The 24068-nt window shown below is 46.8% G+C and overlaps 1 protein-coding gene and 1 long non-coding RNA gene across 2 annotated transcripts; both read right to left on the bottom strand.

Moving 5' to 3' along the window:
- Window positions 1-352: 352 nt before the first annotated feature.
- On the bottom strand, window positions 353-10825 carry LOC144118323 (uncharacterized). Its single transcript, XM_077651282.1, has 5 exons — window positions 10356-10825; window positions 5860-6091; window positions 3515-3686; window positions 2124-2263; window positions 353-909 (listed from the first exon to the last, which is right to left on the bottom strand). The coding sequence occupies exons 1-5, from the start codon at window positions 10741-10743 to the stop codon at window positions 723-725; spliced, it is 1119 nt and encodes a 372-aa protein (XP_077507408.1). The 5' UTR covers window positions 10744-10825; the 3' UTR covers window positions 353-722.
- An 11032-nt stretch (window positions 10826-21857) lies between these two features.
- On the bottom strand, window positions 21858-23167 carry LOC144118322 (uncharacterized). Its single transcript, XR_013312009.1, has 3 exons — window positions 23118-23167; window positions 22536-22667; window positions 21858-21899 (listed from the first exon to the last, which is right to left on the bottom strand). It is a non-coding gene; the product is annotated as an uncharacterized LOC144118322 (long non-coding RNA).
- Window positions 23168-24068: the final 901 nt, after the last annotated feature.

Raw genomic sequence — 24068 nt, 5'->3', positions numbered from 1 at the left:
GCTCATTCACGCAGCGGCCAGCTTGACCTATATCGAAGTGGCCGCAGTACAGGGGGATTTCATATACCACACAGAATGGTGCGCACACAGATGTCTTTTGTGTCTGAGACGGACTGCAATTGCCCTTCTCCGCCGAAGTGGCGGGCTTGGCTAGCCTCGGACCAGCTGACGGAGTAGGCGGCTTTGGCGACCCTGCAGCCCAGGAGATCCTCCAAGTTTAATATTACATTGCGATAAAGTTCTCTCTCTCTCTTTCTCTTGCCCTAATGAATTTTTTTGACGGCAGACCGTCCTCATTGGTTTGGTTTATTGGGGTGTAACGTCCCAAAGCGACTGAGGCTGTGAGGGACGCTGCAGTGAAGTGCTCCGGAAATTTCGACCACCTGGGGTCTTTAGCGTGCACTTACATCGCACAGTACACGGGCCTCTAGAATTTCGCCTTCATAGAAATTCCGCCACCGCGGCCGTGATCTAATCCGCGTCTTTCGGGTCAGCAGCCGAGCGCCGTAACTACTAAGCCACCACGGAGGGTGCACCGTCCTCATTCGTATTTAGCGATCGTTCGTTAAACCTGCGGGCGCTATAACGGGGCTCGACTGTATGCGCTATGCTGAAAACTTCTCTTATGCATCGGTGGTCTGTACCGTGCTTGCACAACTGTCACTGACGTTGTTTACGAGGTTACTTCGGTCATACTTCGATAACCGCTAGCTCGACCAATACTAATCAGGTTGCCGATCTGACGCGTCGCAAAGGATCAAAGAACTCACCGCGCCCAAAATGTTGGTGTTGTTCGCTCCCGTCAGGTCAAGTGGCGACGCTCCCGAAATCCAGCATGCGGGATATGCTGCTGTAATCTCGTTTTCCGTGAAATGGGTCCACGGCACGAAGCCGTCCACCGGGAAGTCCCTGCGCCGACAGCAGAAAATGGGTAAAAACGGGTGCTGGCGAAAACTCCGCCTCGCGTGTATACCGATATCTTCACAGCTGTTAACATCCACGAGAGCATAGTGCCTGCCAAGGTTGCACTTAATGGAAAGCATAGAGCTACTGGGTATTGCTTGGCGCACATTCCACCTTCGTCGAAAGTACTTATATGCAGCCGGACTTTTAGAGTTATTCTTTCTTGCAAGCGAAATAATTTCAGGGTCTACGTCAGCGACTTCATGTTTCAAAGACTGACCTTTGCGAAGAATTCTCCTCTGTCCTCTGTTTACCGTAAATGACATGCCCCCCCCCCCCCCCCCCCCACCCCCACCCCTAAAAAAAAAAGAAGAGATAGGCTCGAGCTTTTTGTGAAAGCCACTAAGTGATAGCGGAGCGCAAAATAAAAAAAATTATACGTTATAAATTTCCTTGTATGCAAGAGCCCACAGCTTTCTGTTCCCCTCCGTAAAGGCAGAATCAGCATTAGACATCACAGAGCATACTTCGGGTGTGGATGCATTGAAAGGCAGGGATGAGGGGGGGGGGGATGGGGGGGGGGGGTCTTCCGCATTCGTCTTGACTTGCATAAGCAGCACGTATTCTGTGAGACGTCAACGACATCGCGACGCGGCGTGAATTTTTTTATCCATTTCTCAGCGTGGTGTAAATAGCGTTCACCTGTTAAACCCTCTTCCATAGATTGTTACTTTTCAACAAAACAGTAAAAGTCCGAATATTCAAGTGCGCAGTCGAAGACAATCCTGAATCAGCAGTCAAGCGGGCATTGTGATGGTCTCAGCGCTTTCAGGTCTGTTCCCTCTTGAAGAAATCAATTATTAAGCTCTTGATTGATTAATACTGCAACGTTCTTTTAACATTACTATATGAGGATTTTATACTCGTATTAGGGGTGAATGGCTACACTAACGGTAATGATTTCATGATTTTTGTCAGCGCAAGAAAGTACGCGCGAAAAGGTGTTACGAAAAAGAAAGTTCATGCCGCAGAAAAAGCTATTGAACAGAACAGAAAAACTTAATTTCGAAAAAGGCCTCTCGAATGTTGGTAACCAGCATTATAGCCGCGAATTATTATTCTTACGTCTCCCGATGCAACGATGACCGAATACAATAAAATAAAAAGATAGTATTCTCTGCGGGTCGCAACAGGGTTAAAACTATGCCACCGTTGCTCACCGTAGCTCCGAGCTCACTTCTTGAAGAAACGCGGCCTGGTTGGCCGGCCATATTCGAATTCCCAGGATGACGAAGCCAAAATCGGGTGCAGGAGGGTTAGGGTAGTCTCTCTTTAGCTCCTCCTGCCTGGTACGCAACTTCTGTGACCGCCGACAGATGCATAGGTGGAAGACAGAAAGACAGCCAATGGTAGAACCGGTTAACTAAATACTATATGGTGAAAAAAATATTATGCACTGGGACGCTTTATGTGGAACACTAAAGATCCCAAAACTGTACAATGGGGTGTTGGTAGCGTGCGTCATGCGTATGGTGCAATTATTCTTGTACGTCCTGTCCAGATAAACCTCTTCAGTAGTCATTAAGAGTCTCTTTCTCTGCATTGTATGAGGGATCCTGTACGACAGTCTCCGGAATGATTCAGTTCTTTGGTATTTTTAAATCAAGAAACGCCATGTGAACCTGTGGTGTCTGCTATAGGAAGAGAGGCCCGTGCTGCAACTCATGAATCGTTTTTGAGATCGCAGATCTACAGGAAGTTTGTGAGAGAGCTCTGTGGACCACATGTTTAACATTCGGGCGGTTAAACGCAACCATGAGCTGAATGGCAATGAACGTATTAGATTCCTGAACCAGACAGCATACTACTTTTTTATTGACAGAACAGCGCAGAACAACGGGACAAGACACAAGCGCTGCGCTTGTCTCTTGTCCCGTTGTTCTGCGCTGTTCCGTCACAAGTGAGTAATAAACAAGCCTCAAGCTGCTGCACTTGCATACTACTAAAGGAAACTCGAGCCTCCACAATTATAGTATGCAAAGCAGTACAACCTGTGAAGTTAAGCAAAAGTAGTCGAGATACTAGCCAAGGCAGGTGTCAAAAAAAAAAAAAAGTCACAGGCACGCTCAAAGCCAACTGTGTCAACATGTGTACACTTTCCATCACTTCCATTGAGCCTGACAGATTGCAGTACTGTACAGTATTATTTGTGCGGAACTCTATGACCATATGTTCAGGAAAAATCAGTGGAAGAAGCACAGCAGTTGAAAAGCTGCTGCATTTACGCTTAAGCAGGACGTGAAATGTTTTAGGCACAGAAGGCTACGGCAGCAGTTTGACAGGAAGTATGGAAGAACTACGGTCGATGAGGATGTGAGTCAAATTCGTATTTTTCTCATCGTATAGCGCTAAGCCATGCAAGCAAAGGCCATGGCCAAAAAGTGGCCTGCAACAAAATTCAATCCAAATCCAAACCAAATCAATCTGTAACGAAATCCATCCGTAAACCTTTAATCACAGTGTTACCAGTTTTGCTTTCCCGCTTTCCCCTTTGTGTTCTGCATCGTTCCGTCATGTACACACGAACAAAAGCTGTCATGAGAGGACTCACCTTAAGCAAATTAAACACCGCCTTGACTTCGTTGTGGATGGCTAGGTTAGACCACGGCTTGATCTCCAGGTCGAGGACTGCGTAATGGTAGATCCTCTTAGCAGTCCAGTACTCGACCATTTTGGCCTTGCCCGCTGTCTCATCCATATCTCTCGCAGCAACGGAATTGTTTCTACAAGGGCAGCGAATTGAGAAAATAAATGAAATGTGCATATAACGGATTCTGTCACAAACCCTATGAAATGCTGCTTCCCCGGCGCAGCAAGAATTTCTAAACCTTCACGGTGCTCTCTCCTTAAGGAAGAAGTTGGCGCGGAGCTCGAGGCTGCTAGAAAAAAAAAACATTTGCCCGCGCTGGATCGCTACATGCCCCTGCAGTCGTAATACCAACACACGGCAGAAGCATGCAGAGAGAACACAAGGCATTTTTTATTTTTTATTTAAAATGCCCTCAGGGTACAGATGTACGTTACAGAGGGGAGGGGCGTATACAGGTTATACAATGTCAAGACAAAAGGTTTAGGTAATAAATGTACACAAAGTTCTAAAAAAAACGTTACTGCTGAAGTTAGCACACGCAGAAAACAAAATGAAAGAAAGAACAATAGAACAATAGTCTGGCTCTACAAGTCTCCAGCGCCACGTCTAATTTTTGCCAGAAGGACGAGCACTCCGCCAAAGTGAAGCGGTTTTCGCTGCGCTGGGAAGCTGAATTGGAGTTTTTTACAAAGGATTCATTGAGCAGCTTTCACAGGAGTTAAGGAGGGGGGGGGGGGGGATAAGGGGAGGGGTCGGGGTAAATTACAGACTGAGTCAACACGATTCTGTTTCGGCATATCGTGCGTAAGTGAACACCAGGCTTATGACTTAATAGCACACATCCATAGAAAAGATGGCTACGCTTGGTGCGTCTATCTTCATTTTATTGAATGACTGATATAGTGAGTGGAGTGCCGCATTATTAAGAGTAACTTAAGAAGTAGCATCAGATGATTGTAAACAAGCTGTTAGACATATTATCATGCTTCGGGGGTAAAAAGCATCTTTACTGCATACTGTCAGCATAGCACACCAGTAATTAGGAAGACAAGCCTGCGGGGGCGTGCGAACAGCCGTTTTACGACAAGATCAGGGCTACCCATGTTAATGAAATTTATCGCATCACCCAGGTGGCGGCACAAAACTTGTGCTTCGCTCAATCGTCACGCTGGCGCTTTATGGGACCTTCGCTACCATTTGATCTAACTTGATATGCACTCAGGCGTTCCTGCCTTGGGGCAGTCTATTGGCGTAGCACTGACTAGCCCAAAAATTTTTCGGAAAAAGTACGTCGAAAACTTCACTGTAATTACTGAAAACTATTAGAGAACTTGGGAGTAGGCTTCATTACTTTCGAATAGTTGTCAACGCGCACTATTTGATTCGTCTACCGAATCGAATAGAAGAACTTTGAGTCGCTGTTGAAAAATTTAGAATATTCGCAGTCGCTTAAAAATTTACATGTGGCTGGCATGGCTGCGTCTTTGCGTGAATCACGCATTCTTTCACTTGATGCAAAAGGTTTTCATACAAAAGCATGCGTCAAGTCAACCTTGTAATGGATGCGTCACTGGATAACAGGAAAGAAGCAATAACTAGAGTTTAAAAGAAAAAAAAACGGCTCAGCACGTAGTTTCAGAACAAAGGGAGACATGGGAAGGGAGTCGCTTCTAAAAACTGCCCTATCGGTGTTACAAGGTTTAGAAATAGTCTTCACTGCAGCGCTTTAAAATCCTAACTGCAATCATGGTGAAATCCCTGTTACAGCGACATCATGGTGAAAGCCTGTATGTTACAGCGACATATTTTTATAAAAAAATACAACCACGACAAGAGCATACTTCCAACAACATGAAAGTTTGAGTAAGCTCTTTCCTCCTGCATGACGGCTCGCCCGCTCCATTTTCTCTGCATACAGGTCAAGAATTGAACATCTGGACAGGCCAAGCTTTTCAGTCCGAAACTTCTGACAACTGGAGATTGTAGAACTTGCTCTTGACGTGGATTTGGTTACAGAAAGAATAAAAATGTGGACAGATATAGAGAGAAATGTTATGGAAGAACTAATACAGCGACTGGATTTTTAATTTTTTCCGCTTCTTTATAAGAGTACGATGGAAATGGCAAAACCAGGAATGCATGTGTCTGTTTCACAAATCGATTAGATAACACGAAAAGAGTGACGAATGAAAAATAACTGCCTCAAATATTCAGCATGGGAGAATGATCATGACGTGCAATCATTCGCTACGTCCTCTCAGCGCGAGCGCAAGCATTCTGCAGCGTGCGCAAAAGCGGGCGCTTACCGGTGCGGAACGTTGATCACATACGAAGTGTTGGCCGAGATCGCTGCCTTCGCTATCATCTTCTGTGCTATCGGGTGACTGTCGTCGAGAAAGCTGTCACGCCCTCGCGTGTACAGTGGAATGAAGCCGAAGTCGCAGAACGGCTCGAGGTTAATCCTGTCGTAGTTGTTGTTAAAGGTGCCAAACGTGCACCAGACCAGGTTCCTTCCCATGGGTCGTGGTCCGTGTGTGGCTGCGGAGGAGTAAAGAAGCGAGAGAACAGCGCTTGACGAGCACAGGTGGCCGTGCGTGAATGAGGTCGCTCAGAAGTGCTCACACTCTCCCAAGGCCATGCCTAGCTCATTCGATGTCGTGCGAGTGTCAGCCAGCCGGTGCATCATTGCCTTACCACGGAAAGTGCAGGGTGCCTCGATACAGTGTTCCATCTAGGCACCACAGAAGGCTTGTAGCCGTGAAACCAACGAGCATACGCGCATATACGTAGAGTGCTCACACCTCTGCCAGCGTTGTGTGCCATGCTCTCCGCTCCCGCTGTTGTTGGCGCCCTTCAACCCCGTCTGGAGACTGAATGTGAGCCTGGTTCGCATCCTTATTTCAGTACGAAAGCATTACCCACTAGCAAAGCTGAAAAGCTCGAGGTATGCGTGAAGCCTCAGCCTTTGACGGAGCGCCAGCTGCGGAGTCCTTGCGCAGCTGCTGCGTCAACGCGCGGAACCTGCACACCCCGTCACCTGCGCGCTACCGATAGCGGCTGACGATAAGACCTTGCATGCGGTTGCCTTTGAGGAGGTGTCGCCTCAAGTGCATTCGCATGTCCTACTCGGTTTGAGTGAGTTAAAACCCTAACTTTTTTTTGCCCAGTGCACTTTCGCTATCGTGCTGTCGCCGTTGGTTCGCTGAGAACGATACTGCCAAAAGCGATATGCGTTGTGTCTACACGCACACGGACCCTGTAGCCGACGGCGGGCAAGTTTAGTCGTCGCTACGCATGCGTCCATTCTATCCTCTTTCGTTCATCTTAACCTTGATAAGGCGATGGAACAGAGGCGAGTGTACGTTCGCGCATTAGCATTAACAGCATTAACATTTACCTGCAAAGGCTCGAGTCGATATGGCTTGGGGGCTATGTGGGTTTCCACGTCCCGAAGGTGCACGCGGACTATGAGAGACGGAGTACAGCAGAGTGCCTCGGTTTAATTTTGACCACGTGGATTTTTACGAGGCTGATCGTCACAGAGCGATTCAGACTGTAAGGGACGCCGTAGTGAGGGGCTCCGGAAATTTCGACCTCCTGGAGATCTTTAACATGCACTGACAACGCACAGTATATGGGCTGCTAGCATTTTCCCTCCACAGAAATGCGACCGCCGCGGCCGGGATCGAACCCGCCTCTTTCGGGTCAGCAGCTGTGCCTCATAATTACTGAGCCACCGCGGCAGCCCTTGACTACTTGCGGACCTTTAACGTGCACTGACATAGTACAGCACACGGGCGTCATTGAATAACGGCTCCATCGAAATGCGGCCGCCACAACTGGGATTCGAACCCGTAACCTCAGCCTCAACAGCCGTCTCGATTGGCAGGTCAGCGTCGGGAGGTTAGCAAATGAAAGCGCACTAGACGTGCTACGAAGTTATATTTAAATGCACGTTAGGACCGGGACAAAGGACGACATGCACAGGAGCAGAACTGCAAACTCAAAGTGTTTGGTTTATGATTTATGGGGGTTGAACGTCCCAGAGCGACTCAGGCTATGAGGGACGCCGTAGTGAAGGGCTCCGGAACATTTCGACCTCATGGAGTTCTTTAACGTGCACTGACAACGCACAGTACACGGGCCTCTACCATTTCGCCTCCTTCGAAGTTCGACCGCAGCGGCCGGGATCGAACCCGCGTCTTTCGGGTCAGCAGCCGAGCGCAATAACCACTGAACCACCACGGCGGCTTAATTCAGTGTACTGTGTGATTGAGTTTGTCTACATTTACTCGTTTGTATAAATTAAACCCTGCTGGTCGTGTGCGCTCGTACGAGTGAGGTCTACAGTGAGTGCCCTTTTCTGTTTTTAAGTATGAACGTATACCAACCAGGTTAAATGCTTCCGTTATGCTGTCAGACCACTTGCGCAGATGCTGCACAGCTACGCGCCTCTTGTTAAACTGCACCACACTCTCCCGCTGTGCATTGCAGAGCACCGTATTCATAAACTTCCATCTGCTGCGTCCGGCGGCACTGCCCGCTTATTGTCGTCTTCTACGTAGCACAAATCCGCGCTTTCGCACTGATTAGAATGTTGTAAACTTTATGTGTGGATTTATTGTATTACTATTGTTTTAGGCTTTAATGTTTGCGTGGAAAATATCTCTATAAATATGGCAGGAAGAAAAAAATAGCTTATTTTATTTATTTATTTATTTATTACAGATACCTGCAGCGCCCGGAGGCATTATTGCGGGGTGGGGGGCGGGGGCACAATAACTTCTGCTCGTTTGGCCGAAAGTACAGAGGATAACAAAAATACAATACAGATACAACTGCAAAAATACAAATACAAAAAATACAAAATACAACTATTAATAGATGAGGAAAAGCATGCACTGAAGGGGAACAACCGCGCTCCACGCACACACAAAAAACGACATTAATGAAATGAAAAGACGCGCAAAAGAGCTGCACGCCACGTCACACATCAGATAAGAATTCGCGGAATTGACCTTCCGTGCAGCACTAAGTGACGCCGGCCGGCCGCTTGTTCCACTCATTGATCGTCCGTGGAAAGTACGAGGCTTTGTAAATATCTGTCTGACATTTAATCTCTCGGATATTCCACTGATGATCAAGTCGTCTAGAAAAAAAGTGAGGTTGAAGCAGGTACCGGTCTTTGTCAATGCTCAACCTTCCAAAGCAGATGCGATGCATGATTTGCAACCTCAAGTGTTTCCTACTGTTAGCTAAAGATCCCCAACCAAGGTGGTTTTTAAGAGACGTGACACTATTTGCGAAGCTGTAATTATTGGACACAAATCTCGCAGCATTATTCTGGACACACTCGAGCCTGTCACATAAGAAAGCAAACTGGGGTCCCATACAGGGCAGGCATATTCAAGAATTGGTCGTATGTAAGTGAAATATAGGAGTTGTTTGACATTAGACGGCGCTTTATTGAAATTTCCTTTTAAGAAATTAAGCATTCTGCAGGCCTTGGATGTAATATACTCAACTTGCCTCGTCCACGTTACGGTAGATGTAAAATAAACACCGAGATACTTATATGCAAGTACTTTCTGCAAGGGAGCATTATGTAATGAGTAACTTGTTTGTAAAGAGGAACGCTTTCGAGTGAAGGAGATACATTGACTTTTTTTAGCGTTCAAAAACATTTACCATTTTGAGCACCAGCACTGGATGGAATCCAAGTTTTGCTGAAGTTTTAACGCATCAGAGGAACACAGTCTTCAGCATATAGCCGAGCTTTGCAGGTAAGATCCAAGACAATATCATTGATATAAATCATAAAAAGAAGGGGTTCAAGAACAGACCCCTGCGGTGCACCTGAGGAAACATTTACATAATCTGTGTGAGAACCATTAACCAAAACACGCTGCATGCGGCCCTGAAGATACGATCGAATGAAGTCAATTGATGACAGTGGGGTGCAGACCAAGACAACTTAACTTATGCAATAATAGCAAATGAGGTACAAAGTCAAAGGCTTTCTTAAAATCTAGAAATACGCAATCTATCTGAGAGACACGGTCATAGGAAGAAAACAGATCATTACTAAACTAAAAAAACTGAGTAGTACAGGAAAAGCTTGACCTAAAGCCATGCAGAACTTCTGTAAAATACTCATGAGAGTCAAGGTGTTTTATGACTGCGCTATGGCTGGTTTTAGTTGAACCCTCTGCAGAGCTGAGGACTTCTGCTACACAAGTAAAAAAATATTTGAAGAACCAGTCTCACAGGACATCCGACAAGTGTCATAAATTACCTACCGTACACAGATGTGCAAAGTTCCATTAAGAAAACTTAGTTTTATTCATTTACTTATTTACTGATTTCTTATAGCTCATTGTGTCCACAGCGCCTTTGTTGGATTACGTTGCTTCGGTATGTGGGGTACACATACAAAAGATACCTTACAAACAGCCACTCATGATGTAAGGTACGTACGTACAGCCGGTATCAAAAGTCTGCGGAGCGCGCGTTTCGGCAAAAAACGCTATTTCCGTGTAACCTGGACAGATAGGCTAAACATGACAAGGGCTCTCCAGAGTTCCCGCCCTAAAGCGCAGGCTGTAGGTTTCAATTTCAGGGTACATCGAATGGCTTCTTCGCTGTTCGTGTGCCTCGTAAACTTTTGACGCCGGGTCTACGTGCACACCAGCGCGCATAGATTAAATAACAGCGACAGCAAAAATTAGAACTCGGAAATCACTGCATACAATTGCAACTTTAGAGAAAACACACTACTTTCGACTTGCAGGGTACAACATACATGTTGTGGTGCTGCTTGTAGAGCTTGTAGTGGTGGTAGTTGTGGTGGTAGTAGTTGTGGTAGTAGTCGTGGTCGTAGTTGTGGTGGTAGCAGCCGTGGTGATAGTTGTGGTAGTAGTTGTGGTAGTAGTCGTGGTTGTAGTTGTGGTGGTAGCAGCCGTGGTGATAGTTGTGGTGGTAGTAATTGTGGTGGTAGCTGTTGTAGGGGTAGTAGTTGAGGTAGTTGTAGTAGTTGTGGTGGCAGTCGTGGTAGGTGGAATTATGGTAGTGGCGGTGGATATAGTGGTGGCTGGAGGTCCGGGAGGCTTTGTTGTCGGAGGCGAATGTGGCACATCAGGTGGACCTGCAGATGGAACGAATGAAATGCACGAATCAACAAACGAAGGCATTTTTTTTGTTGGCACGTCAGTTCGCAAGGGAAAGCTGCATGTAATACCATAACTTGAAGAGCAAGGACAGCATAATATACTGCTGATTTAGCAGCGCAAACACACCCATACTATCATGAATATTTTTAGTATGGACGGTCTTGAGAAAAATAGCTGGTTGCACCCAAAAGTGCCACTCTCTTTCCATCCTTGCCATCACAGCTATTTATTGTTCGGGGCTTTGCATTACGGCTTTAAGATTTTGGCAAGACGTTTAATGGCACTTTTTCTGCATCTCCCATTTCATAATTCTTTTGGTCTCGGAAAAAAAGAAACAGGCCCATACCATTAAATGTTGGTCTAACTCAACTCCCAGGTGCTTTCGGAGGACATAAGCTTCCTCTGTATACAAGGAAGTCTTGATATACATGTCTGTATTCGCATTTAAGCATCATACGAGGTGTAATACCCTCACGCTGCGCTGATAAAGCTTCTCGCATTTAGTGTGTTAACGTCAGTCTTGTTTCATTTACACCGCGCGTAAATATTATGCAGCTGTTCTGAGTTTTTCAATGCATTTGCAAATTGCATAAGGCTGTATGGCGTTAATAATGTAGAAAGTTACGCATCAAATACCAAATAATGTCTCAAGTGCACGTCCTTCTGAAATAGAAGCCAGTCGCGAGGACACTGAAGGGACCAAACGGGTGCATGCTGTCACCCGTAACACGCGTGCGAGGTGCCACCTCCCCTCTGCCGGAAGGATGCAACCTCTAAAGCGAGCGAACATGCACCGCAAGAGCAGAGGGCACAAACCAATAGGGCTAGTCGCTCCTCCTGGCTCTCCCTTTCACGCAACTCAACTGCTGCGAATTTTCGCGGTTCGACGCGCACTTTTGAATTGGTTTCCCGCTGCTGTGATCCTTAAAGCCGCCACATGCTTGACCACCCATCCAGGTGAGCTCGTTGGCAGGTATCCTTCGCATATGCCGCGAATATAAGCATTCATACTGGCCCTGACGACGTGGCACTCCGAAACTGCAGTACCTCCCAGGCCACGTCCCCACGTCCAGCATGTAAGTGCTGGACCTCTCCAACCGCTGAATGTCCCCAAACGTTATAGCCACCGCTCTTGGTAGCCATCATCGTCCATGTGTTGGGTAGTCATCAGCCCGTCAAGAAAAGAAGCCCAAAACCACCTCTATAATACAGCCGTTTGGACCTAGGACGTTTGCGAAAGCTTACTTTCTCTGTGCCCCCGGCGGAGGATCAGTGGCTTAGGCGATAGGCTGCTGACCCAAGCTTGTGGGTTCGATCCCAGCCGCGACGTCCGTATTTCGATGCAGGTGCAATACAAAAACGCCCATTTGCTGCGCGATGCCAGCATATGTTAAAGAATCGCAGAAGGTCCAAATAAATCCGGAGATCTCCACTACGGCGTCCCTCATAGCCCATTGCCTGTCTTGGTGGGTTTGGTAACTTGTAGTAAACTGTCAGACATCTCCAACCAAAACTTGGCCCCTGCGTACAAGCAGGGACTTCGCTCTGCAGCCCACAGACGAAGGAAAGGCGCCAGCGACCGTCACCGCACAGCCCGGCAACATGACTCACAGCCTTAGCGCCTCTGTGACGACGTGCACTTCCCCTCCAGTACCCTTCGCACTGCCGCATTCCTTCTTTCCGTTGCACCAGGCACATTTAAGGAAGCTAGCCACAGCCCCACTCAACCCCTAGAGAAGGCGCCGAGCCGGCTCCGAAACCTTAGGTTTCAAACTAAAGAAGCTCAATTCCACAATTTGTGATTTCATGATTTTCTCTTTCTGTTAAGGATTCAGTGTAATCAACATGTACGACAGGGCTCCTAGCTCTAGCTATCGAATAGTCTGACGTGAAGCGAACCAAAATACCAAACTGGTGGCAAAGAGGAGGGCCTTGATTGATTTTAATGAAGAATTACAGCCTGGGGCTCGACTTGACAGTTTTAGTTTTAAACTTAGAGCTAGAGCCCGTAAGAATAGAATGTCTACATTTCAGCTGTCGCTCATGGATCGCAGATGATGGGCTGCCCGAGGCAGTACTTGGACGAACTTCGCGAACGTCGCCGCCAACGCAAGCGATGACCACGCGAAGATCCGGAGTTGCATGATTCATGGAGCGGAGCCACAACGTTAGCGCGATTCTGGCGTGGAAGCTCGCAGTGCCTAGATGACGAGCTTCCGCGTCCATCCAGAGCGAAGTTCGCGCCGCAGAAAGCGCTGCGGCGGCGCGACGTCCGGCTGAAAATGCATGGAGTGAATAAGCGGCGGGCGCCGGCGAGTATCCGTCGACGCGAAAGCTGCTACCATTGAGCGAGGTGGTCTGCAAGAGCAGCGATGCCGATCTTTCTGTTACAATCATGACTGTATCCATTTCGATGCAGCTGTACAAATTTCAGCAAGCGTGCACAGGTATATCCCTATAAGGATTTCGGCGCTGGAATGAATGAAGTCGCGTACCTTGGAATGCCCGCTCAGGCGCGGATAGCAGCGGCGCGGTCTTCTTCGACACCATTCGCTTCAGGGAGGAAACACAGACATTTCGATTCAAGATTAGGTCGCGTTCTCTCAAAAAGCGAGGCATTTCATGCTTGACCAAGGGTTTATACCCACGGTAATGAATAGCCGTGCCCTAATCGCTGAGTAGTTCGTCGCCACAGCGGCCATGTTGGCGTCCACTGGCGCAAGCAGTGGTCATATTGGAAGAGCGGGCTTTCTGCGCTGATATACTGCCTCGCGGTAACGGCTACTTCCGGTGTCACCGAAGCGGCGCGATCTGGTGCGTCTATACCGGCGGCAGCGGACGATATTTTACTAGTGACTCGTTATTGAATTCGTGAATTAACTAACGAATCTGTGAATTATTAGTGAAGTCCTTCTAAAGTTCACCTTTATTTCTTTATTTGCGGCGTCGAGCGAAAATCGCAAGCCTGCAGATATAAAATCGCTCCATGTATCCAGGCCATAAAGCCAACGCAAGGGTGGTCCGCTCCATGCTACGCTGAAGAAGAAAGTCGTCAATGTACGCGTGAGCGATGCAGGGATGCAACCGCCGTCGAAGTGAACACCGCGAACGCTCAACCGCTTCCCGTAACACCGGTTTAGACCTTACGATCGGCGAAAAGTGCCCGCTGCGCGAAATTATTCACAAATTCGACACATTTCTCTGAACATACCACGATAATAGCCACAATTCGATAAATGTGGTTGCTTACGCGGTCACTTCCTGCCTCTTACTGGCTTCGTGAGCCCTACAGTTGAGGAGATGGCTCACAGAACGAAACAAAACACCGCATCTTGTCTCGCTGGGGGACTTTTGCTACACAGAAATACATCCTTTGGCTCTACCTCACAGTTCTCAAGCCGTTCAAAACACGTCCCGATCTCAGCCGGAGCTGTCCCCTGGGTGAATAACACTGCCTTTGATAGCATATCGGTCGGTTTGGTTCATAAGGTTTACGTCCCAAACTACGTCCCAAAGCTACTCAAGCTATGAGGGACGCCGTAGTGCAGGGCCCCAGATTATTTCGACCACCTGGGGTTCTTTAACGTGCACTGACATCGCACAGTACACGGGCCTCTAGCATTTTGCGCCATCGAAATCCGACAGCTGCGGCCGGGATCAAACCCGTGACTTTCGGGGTCAGCAGCCGAGCACCGTAACCACTGAGCCACCGTGACGGCCTCAGTCGATGGCTGTGACATGTGGCTAGTAAGTTTTCAAGAAGCCCATTAATGATTTTTTTTTATCATTTCGAGGAGCGTTAGGTGGTTTTGACAGGCGTTAGGTGATAGACAGCTAGCGTCCCCTATTTTGTCATGCTCTTTACGGAGCGTTCCGTCAGGGGCATAGTGCTTCCATCTTTCAGCATACGCCAAATGGCGAGAAACTCAATTACGGAACTGCACTAAAGATGGCATGGCATCCACGCAGCGATGAACGCCATAATTTTAACTGCTTTTTAATCGACTTTTGAGAACGCGGAGAAGACCTCACCGCGATGCAATAGAGACAGCACGATGTGTTTTAAAGCGTACACTCTATAAATGCCATGACTTGGCGGAAGTAAATAGAGGTTATCTGGATGAGCTTACAAGAACACGAATATAAAATAGAATATTATGAGCGCTGATTAAGCCTAGGAGCTTCTATGGGCGATCGGCAGGAACGAATTTTCTGCAGTAATTGTACCCAGCGAATCACGTGTACAGCTAGAGCTTTTTTTTTGTTACAACCAATAGTTATGAAAGTCAAATTCGCTGCCTGGCGTGCTTACCAGCTGCATTATTCGTATGCAGCAGAATGAACGCCGTGGAACGGCATGGCAGTCAGCGCAAGTGCAGTAAACCAGCAGTCCTGTTGACGAGCACCAATTGTGATTCATGTTCACGCAAGGCAAGTACAAGAGGCAGATACGTACTCAACGAAAGCACTATCATCTGGCTTCATGTTCACAGCAGAGTGCATATAAATGAGCAGTAGAACTCACCGCGTTGAAATACAGACAACACGATGTGTTTTAAAGCGTATACTCATATACACCTGCCACGAGTTGGCGGAAGTAAGCAGAAGGATATCTGGATGAGCTTACAAGAACAGGAAGATAGAGTAGAATATGACAAGGGCTGGTTCAGCGTATCAGCTTCTATGGGCGATCGGCAGGAACGCATTTTTTGCCGGAATTGTACATAATAAGGTTTTACTAACGTTTCGACTGGGGACCACTCTGGTCGTCCCTAGTCTTAACGTCAGTAAAAGCTCGGTGTTTTTAAGCGTGTGTCAGTCCACTTTAAAAATATATATATATATATATATATATATATATATATATATATATATATATATATATATATATATATATATATATATATATATATATATATATATATATATATATATATATATATATATATATATATATATATATATATATATATATATATATATATATATATATATATATATAGAAAGATAAACGTATTTGGTTGCTAGAGGGAAAAATTCAAAGTTGAAAACTCTTCATTTATCCGTAGATTTATTTTGAGTCGACGTTTCGGACAAAGCCTGTCCTTTCTCAAGACTGCCTTGAAAAAGGACAGGCTCTGTCCGAAACGTCGACTCAAAATAAATCTGTGGATAAATGAAGCGTTTTCAACTTATATATATATATATATATATATATATATATATATATATATATATATATATATATATATATATATATATATATTAAAAATCCCCCTGTGCACCTTGGTTTCGGTGACTGTTGGCTCCCTTCATATGTTTTTCAAACGAGCGCCTCATTTCCTTTACCTTGTCTGCTAATAGCTTAACGAGGGTCTCGGTTCTGGCAGTCTTGATGCCATAGGTGGCATAAAAGGGCTCTCGCACAGTTTCCGCCTTCGCCTTTAGATTACGTTCCACGTCACACTCGCGGTATTACAGGACGTGCCACGTCCGCCGCTATGGACGAGGGTGGCGCTGATGAACAGTCTCAAGGTTCGCTTACACCCAATAAACATAAATACACACGAGAGCAGCAGATTGGACAGCCGTCGCCGTAGCTCAGTTGGTAGAGCACCGGACGCGATATTCGGAGGTCATGCGTTCGGATCCCACCGGCATGTTTGTTTTTTCTGCTGCATTATATATACATATAATGACCCTTTTTAAGGCATTTGAAATGCGCGCGTTCTCTTCCAGTCATCTAGGTGCGCGCGCAGGCAGCGCAACTGCGCATGACCGTACAGTTGCTCGCCAGATGTGCACGTGATCGCTGCGGTGAATCCTTTATAAGGCCAGCGGAAGCAGCGCGCGTGGGGAGTCCGGCGGGAGCGTTGCTACGGATTCGGCAGTCAGCACGAGCGAGCAGGGTGTACTACACGGACGGCGGGGCGGCACCGTACCGGGATGAAGAGCGCAGATGGGGGTGGCATCCGCAAGGATGGAATACCTCTTTGGCGTGAGTGGCTGCTACGCAAACGGCCAGGTTTACAGTAGCGTTTTAAGCCTACTCTCATCCGAGTCTTACTGTGTTGTCTGTAAAGTTCTTTTCAATTGCCTTTCCGACTCTGTATTTTTGTTCTGCCGCGCTAAGGTGTAGTGCCTGTTTTCTTGCAGCCGTAGCCTTGAGCTGTCCCGAGAGGTAGCGCATGCTTGGCTTTGTTGTTCTATGATGTGCCTCTTTTCAGGCGTTGTTTTGGTTTGCAATAAACACGTCCTCTTGTACTGACTGTGGGAGCGTCTTTCGTCGGGTGAGATTACGGCTAGCGGACCCCGTTACCTGGAAGTCTCGGCCTTCATTTGGCGCCCAACGTGTATTTCTATTCGAGCACTGGTTCGCCCCGCGAGTGTCGCGAACTGATGTTAGCCTTTCAAAAAATTTTTTTCTTTTTTTCTCGCGTTTACCCATGCCAGGAACTTCAAGGTCACCTTGCTGTACCTCCCATTCTGCAGTGAAAGAGCAGTCCCTGAATGCAGAATGTGCGGAGGTGCATATACAGGAAACATGACAGGACTCCTCCGATCTTATAAGGCGAGTACTTCTCCTGTTGTCTGATCTGCTTCAATCAAAGGCTCAATACATGATGCTGTTGGGAGATAGACAACTGTCATTGGATGGAGCATCTTCTGTCGGCCACTTCTCTTTCGTTCGATCCCAGCCACGGCGGTGAGATTACTATGGAGGCGAAATTCTAGAGCCCCGTGTACTGTGCGATGTTAGTGCACATTAAAGAACCCCAAGTAGTCGAAATGTCGAAATTTCCGGAGCCCTAAGCTTCATTACGGCGTCCCTCATGCACTGAGTTGCTTTGGGACGTTAAACCCCCATAAGCAAAAAAAAAAAATCATCGAGTCAGAAATGCTGTGGGTAATACTTATTGATGGATGCAGGGAACTAAAGTGTGCAGTGAAGTCCAACAGGTTTGCTTCATCATGTTTCCACACAAGGAATGTCGTCTAGAAAACGCTTGTAGAGAAGCGTTTTTTTTTTCGGTTTTCCTCCAAAAAGGAAATTTTCATACTTTCATTTTCCTATATTTGGTTCTTCAGAGAGCAGCAAATATCGAGCTGCCTTATTTATGGATCTTTTATGCGAACGATAATGCCCCCTCTCTGCGAGCGCAGATTTGATTTTTCTTGTATTTTTATTACTATCCGAGAGATAAAATTCTTTTTTTTTTGCGGGTAAAAAGTCAGTTTATAGCGAACGTTTGTGCTGTGTACGTCTGTGCCACTTGTCTGTATTTTTTACCATACGTGAGCATGAACCACCACCAACTCGCCTAGTTTTCCGTTCTGAACTCATTTAGCAGTGCGTCACCCTCTCGATTTGTTTTTATCTTCTATACCACAAAATATGCACAGACTCTTGTTAAAAACCGCGGTGTCCTCGGCACGGTGATGAAGCGGAAGCGTCATCCCCCAACGGAACCGGACAGCGGTTTTAATCCGGGGGCCGTACGTTGAGGCGATTGATTTTCCGATTCGCTATTTTGCCCCTTTGTCATGAGTACTCGTGACATCATGGCTGAAACAGGGCCATCTGCCGCATCCACAATCGAAGGCGTCATCCTGTAAGGACGCGTTGCAAACAGCGGCGAAGGCTTTTGTTCCTACCTCCCGCGGTGACGCTCTCAGAGAGAGGGCGCACTGACTGCAGGATTGGCGACGATGCGAATCTGAACTGAGTCGGGCTTACTGGCCATGAGGATGAACACGACGTAGCACAGAGCAGCCAGGAGGAGGAAGAGAAAGCAGAAGAGGAAGGTCAGAACGCTCCTGCTTTTCCTGCGAGAGCAGACCCATCGGCGTCAGTTTCGCCGCTCAGTTAACGTGTGAAAGAATGAATGTAAGAAAAAGCGAACGTCTGTTGAACTATGAATCTTGATGTGGGATTCCGCGTAGGGCGTCACATGCTTACAGTGTATCCTGCACTGTAGCCAATATACGTATTTTTATGGCACCGTTTGGAAGATACGGCGAATACGAAGATTTCATTCACCAACCCGAGAGTTATCTTGCGAACAATCTGTTAATGTTTACGTGCTGTTATTGAGAACCATGTGGTAGTAGCGCAAGAGTGGCGATACCGAGAACACAGACACCAGCTAGCCCAAGATTATGTATGCCCTGGTACTACTCTCCCATATCCATGTTCTTTGGCCGTAGTATCCTGTTTCGTAGTAGTTCTCGACGCATAGAAAAGTATAATATAGAATGACTTCCTCCGCTATTTGTTTGAAATAAATGTGGCCTTCAGTGCAGCCTCACTCAGTATGCGCCACCAGCCAGATTTCATGTGTTGTGTTAGCGCACTAACAGTTAAGGCACGACGCCCCTGAAGCATGCCCTCTAGTCGACGCTATTGAAATATTTTATGCTGCTACAGATCGACACAACAGGTGTGCGTCTTGCAAGAACAGGCTATGCTGGCCCATCATGCCTCACATTCGCTCTGGCAACCGCCGCCATTCGACTGATGATTACTCCACTCCCTGAGTTGTTTCGGCATCAAACCTTGGGGAAGAGAAGCAAGGGAAGTATTCCGACGACACGCACCAGCTTGCGTCTGTGGCTGCAGGGGAAGCCGGGGCGTAGGATGTTCCTGGGCTGCAACATAACGGTGATGCAGTGAAGCCATTTCCTTTAATGAGTTCTAATTAATTGCGGGGTCCCGGTGAAAGATAAGAATGCATTCCAGTCCCGTAATATCGTCAAACACTGACAAGCAGCCAGACTGAAAAATTTATTGAAGGAAAGATTAGTAAAAAAAAACTGAATCCTGTCGCCGTCTCTCTATGCATATCGGAGTAGATACATGGGGACTAAATATCATTTTGCGACTTACGCGGTGCACCATTAGATCTGAAGCAATACGCCTTGGATGCAAAAAAATATGTTTTTCCGACAGAATCAACGTCAATATATTTTAACATTCCGTGTACAATCTCGTCACCTGCCTCCGCGAGATGAGGGTCCGTTTTGTGCATGGGCAGGCTGTGAAAATGTCCCGATTAGGATGACATTTTTTATGCGCTATACACCGGCTCAGAGACTGACGGGTTGGTAGCACGACAGCGGAGAGGAATTATTTTTCGCCACTGCCATTCCTAGGAAGTACGACATGCTATAGGTGAATATGGTGTTCAGCTTTAAGTACTTATACTTAGAGCTCATGACACAAATACTAAAGAAAATGAGACGGGGGCGATGCCATACTGTGCTGGCTACCGCCGCCGCAAGACGATTCATTCCGAACGCGTCCCTGGCTTCCTTCAATGTGATCTCTACGAGACATGTGCGGTAAGGAGCCTTCTGTGGCCACTCACATGACAGCAAAAATTTCAATTGTAATCACATCCTTTTCGCGTGGAGAAGATGGCTTTGAGTACCAGAATTTATTTGTGTGATATTTAAGTCATTAGCCCAGATATATAAACCAAGTGAATCTAGATGCATGGGTACTCTTATTCTTTGAATTAAGGGTTAAGAAGACAACGATTGTTAACCGCGATTTATCCCGAAATACTTACAGTGCGGCTGAAGACAAGAAAGCAAAATATCTGTTATTTATTGCTGTCATGAAACTAGAAAAGATCCAATTCTATTTCCTGCTAGTTATGCGGTAGTTCTTGTCACATGGGTACCAATGAAAGCGAACTGCGTTTTGTTTATGAAGGGAACTGGTTGTCTGTTGCGTATAAAAATGGACCTAGCTCTGGCTCTGTAGGGGGCCCAAGGCATCCATATATATCATCTCAAACACCTTTTGGGATTGAAGAGAGTCGGCTACCCAATGTTTTTTTCTGTGCTCGGGAACGGACGCGAGACGAATCTGTCTATAAAATATAGGTATACTATTCAGATTTATCCACATCGTAGATGTGGGTAGGTCCGGCTAAAACGTGATCATTGATCACTTGAGAGACCCCTGAACCCCCCTTTTACAAGGCATGCAGCATTAATTATAGAGCGTTCAGAAGATTTTTCAACAAAGTATAAGAGGATAAAAGTGAGTGACCCCTCTTCCAAGATCCGAACCGTGCCACTCGCCCATGCGCTGGTCTTGACACCAGGAGTGCATCGTCAGGCAGCGATCACATGTAGTGCGGCACAGTTCAGAAGTTGCAAGCAGGGAAAGTTACTTTTGTCCACGATAATACCTGCTAAAGCAAAAAACACTTGTGTGCATTAACGCGATAGCGTTAAGGCCCCGTCCTTCAGATAATCCGGTGTCGGCGTCGGCGTTGTGTGCGAAAAATAACGAGCATGACTCTGGCAGACAGTTCCAAGGGAGCAACCTAGGAGGCATGTGGGCCACCGAAGTCACGTGACCTTGCGGCGTCATCTCAGCCTGCCCACCGGATAGTGAGCAAACTGCCCACCGCGGCAAGTGGCAGTTTTGCCTAATAACTGGTCGCTCGAGAAGACCAACCTGGGTCGCACAAGGCCCACAGATGGCAGCACCTGCCAACAAAAGGCAGTGGCGCATAGCTTAAACGCTGCACCGCTGCGCCAGGAGGAGTATGAGGACGACTCCCAGGGATCTACGAACGTAATGCAGATAATGACCTACTGCATATATGGGAATTAACCCATTACGCTATCGCGTCACACTTAAGGCGGAGCTTAAGCGTCCGCTTCAAAACGCGTGTGTTTTCCCCTGTAGCTAATTTAGTTGAATACTTCATGGAAATGTACTGTCTAGCAGCGTACCGCGGCCGCTGCCAGACGGCGGGGCTGTACCCAGAGCCACGCGGTCTCATGTTCGCGTTTCATTCAGGCGCGATTGTAGACAAGATTTGTGTAGACAACAAAGAAGCTGGAGCAACACCGAGGCAGGCGGAATGACGCGAGCCGCATCTTTTTCAGTCATAGTGACGCACTACTCCATGTGAATTGCTCGCTTGTCGGCATACCTGCCTGCGGTAGCAAGGGAGGCCAACGAATCTGGGAGGTCTAGTTTTATCTGCCGGCTATTCTTCGTTGTGTCGGTTTTCGCGGCCACAAGTGTAGTCGGAGAAGCATAGCAGCTTTGGCTCTTACCGCTGCAGAAACTCAGCCATATAAATAATGAAAAGCGGTTGTTGGCGTACCTGTGCTCGATGGCCGAGATTTTCGGGTCGGCGATTTTATTGCTGCGAAATGGGGACAAAAAGGAAGGCCGAATATTTACACTGGCTTCGTGAAACGAAAAAGCAGGTTTAAGAGAACTTTCTGGTCGGCTGTACACGTTATCTCTTGTCGCAAAGAAAAATGCTGCTATGGACGAAATAAGTTTAGGCAACCAAAGCGATGTCATTCATAGGACTTTTTCTTTCTCTGTGAATTCTTCTTCATAACTGCTAATGGTAAGCAGTGTCTGTGATGCTGTAGCCGATTAATAGATTTGTTTCTCCAGCTCTCATTCGTCGGCGGTTGCAAATGGTAAAGGATAAAATGATCTCTATGAAAAAAAAAGCATTACAGATTACGGCTTCAGTGTTTCGGAACGCTGTCTTCGCATTGCCTGCGGCGCATCACTGTCCACCCTTTGCCACACGGTGCCCAGAACGCTGTTCGCCATTACATCCTGTCTTCTAGCTTCCTAGAGCTCTTAATTTCCCGTCTACCAACCCAATGTAATCAGATGTTCTCTCATCGGTTTATATTTTGCATGAAATGGTTTATCCTACCGCACTATCCTTCTGCATCTTCTTTCCCTGCCGCGTAATAAACGGTTAAGCTGCCCAGAATTGCCCGGTGGAGCTGCCTCAAGATGGTTTCCAACTCACGTTCGGTCGATAGCAGAGTCGTGCCACTTATGGCGCTAGCTAGACTTGTGCTTCCGGTGGTGCTACTTGCTGAGGTTGTGTCGGTCACAGTGGCGTATCCGGAGTCGATTGGCGCCTTCGAGGGGGCCGCAGCTGGGGTAAAAGTGAATGGGAGAAACGCTTCCGTCTAGCTTACCGCACATCGTACCAGGACCACCTCCACAAGTCTACGAGGCACAAAGATCACGAGAAAGCTAAAACAGTCGCATCATAAGCAACAAGCCTGAGCGTTAGATGCAGTATACATTTTGTAGGGGAACCAAAACAACACATCGGTATATTTAAAATGGTCAGTTTAGCGGCAGCGGCGAAACTGAAATCATTCCTATTCTCATGGTTCTAAGATGACACTAATGTACATCCGCCCATATTGGTCGCCTAGAGCTGGACCTACTGAGCATACAGGTAACAAGTTTTTTTGTGGTTCCAGAACTAAAAATAAAAACTACAATATCCAAGTGCTTCTAAACATGCCACCTTTAGGCTGAACAGTTGACCTTCGCGATCGTGCAGAATCTCAGAAAAAGGTAGAATACTCTGTACCCATGGCGGCACTTTGTGGCCCGTAGAAACGCTGAGTAGGTTGTGAGAAGGTTACGACGAAGGCAAAAAAAAAAAGAAACGATTGGTTGGGTCCGGCAATCGATGAGCGATGCCCGCCGCGGTTTTGGCACCAGAAATCTTCGAATCTTCTTCCCATGCTCGTGCTGAAGACTGGCGTGAGTGGCTTTCGATTTTCATCGACATTTTAATGGCGCTGAAAACAGCCGATGCGCAATATATTGTGCAGTGGAACAAATAATGAAGCGGGGCGAGTAAAAAATACAGCCGAGACTAGTTTATAAAATTATTGTGGTTTCAGATGGAGGTGCGCATTTGTTTATTTTCGCGGAAGAGTAACAAAACGTCGGTCGTTTGGTGTAACCAGTAATGGATTTATGGCCATGCATAATAATCAGAAGCGCTCACGTGTGCACCTTTGTGCGTTTGTGTTTGTGCATGTGGTTTAATCGGCAAGTGCTTGAGTGGTGCTTTAATGCTGCTAAACAAGAGCGAGGCTTCGAATTTTAATACAATAAAAATCGTTTCACCACATAGAAGCATATAATGACAAGCGTGAAAACTGTTTTTGTTTTTACCATAATATAGTTCCCTTAGCTTAAATCGTTAACTTTTCAGCGGCCGTACGTAATTTTCTGTTTCTCGCCGTCTACGGACACGCAACCATGAAAAGAAACCTTTATTCAATGAACCAGACACTGGTAATAGCAAGGTAGGTGCTAGCAAACTTCAGAGAATTTTACTGCTTGCCGCATATTTGATCGCCAATAGGTAGGCGCGACACTTCCTGCAGCAGTTTGTCCTTGGCCACCTGACGGAATTCTTCGGTGCTGTATAACCTCGAGATTGAGGTACCAATGACAGTAGAAGAAAAAGAATGGATGTACAGGCTCCGGTGTGATTTTTTCGATCTCCCAGTTAACAGTATCCCTG

This window comes from Amblyomma americanum, chromosome 2 (genome assembly GCF_052857255.1).
Source record: "Amblyomma americanum isolate KBUSLIRL-KWMA chromosome 2, ASM5285725v1, whole genome shotgun sequence".
Classification (NCBI taxonomy): domain Eukaryota; kingdom Metazoa; phylum Arthropoda; class Arachnida; order Ixodida; family Ixodidae; genus Amblyomma; species Amblyomma americanum.
This window is presented reverse-complemented; position numbering and strand designations above follow the sequence as displayed.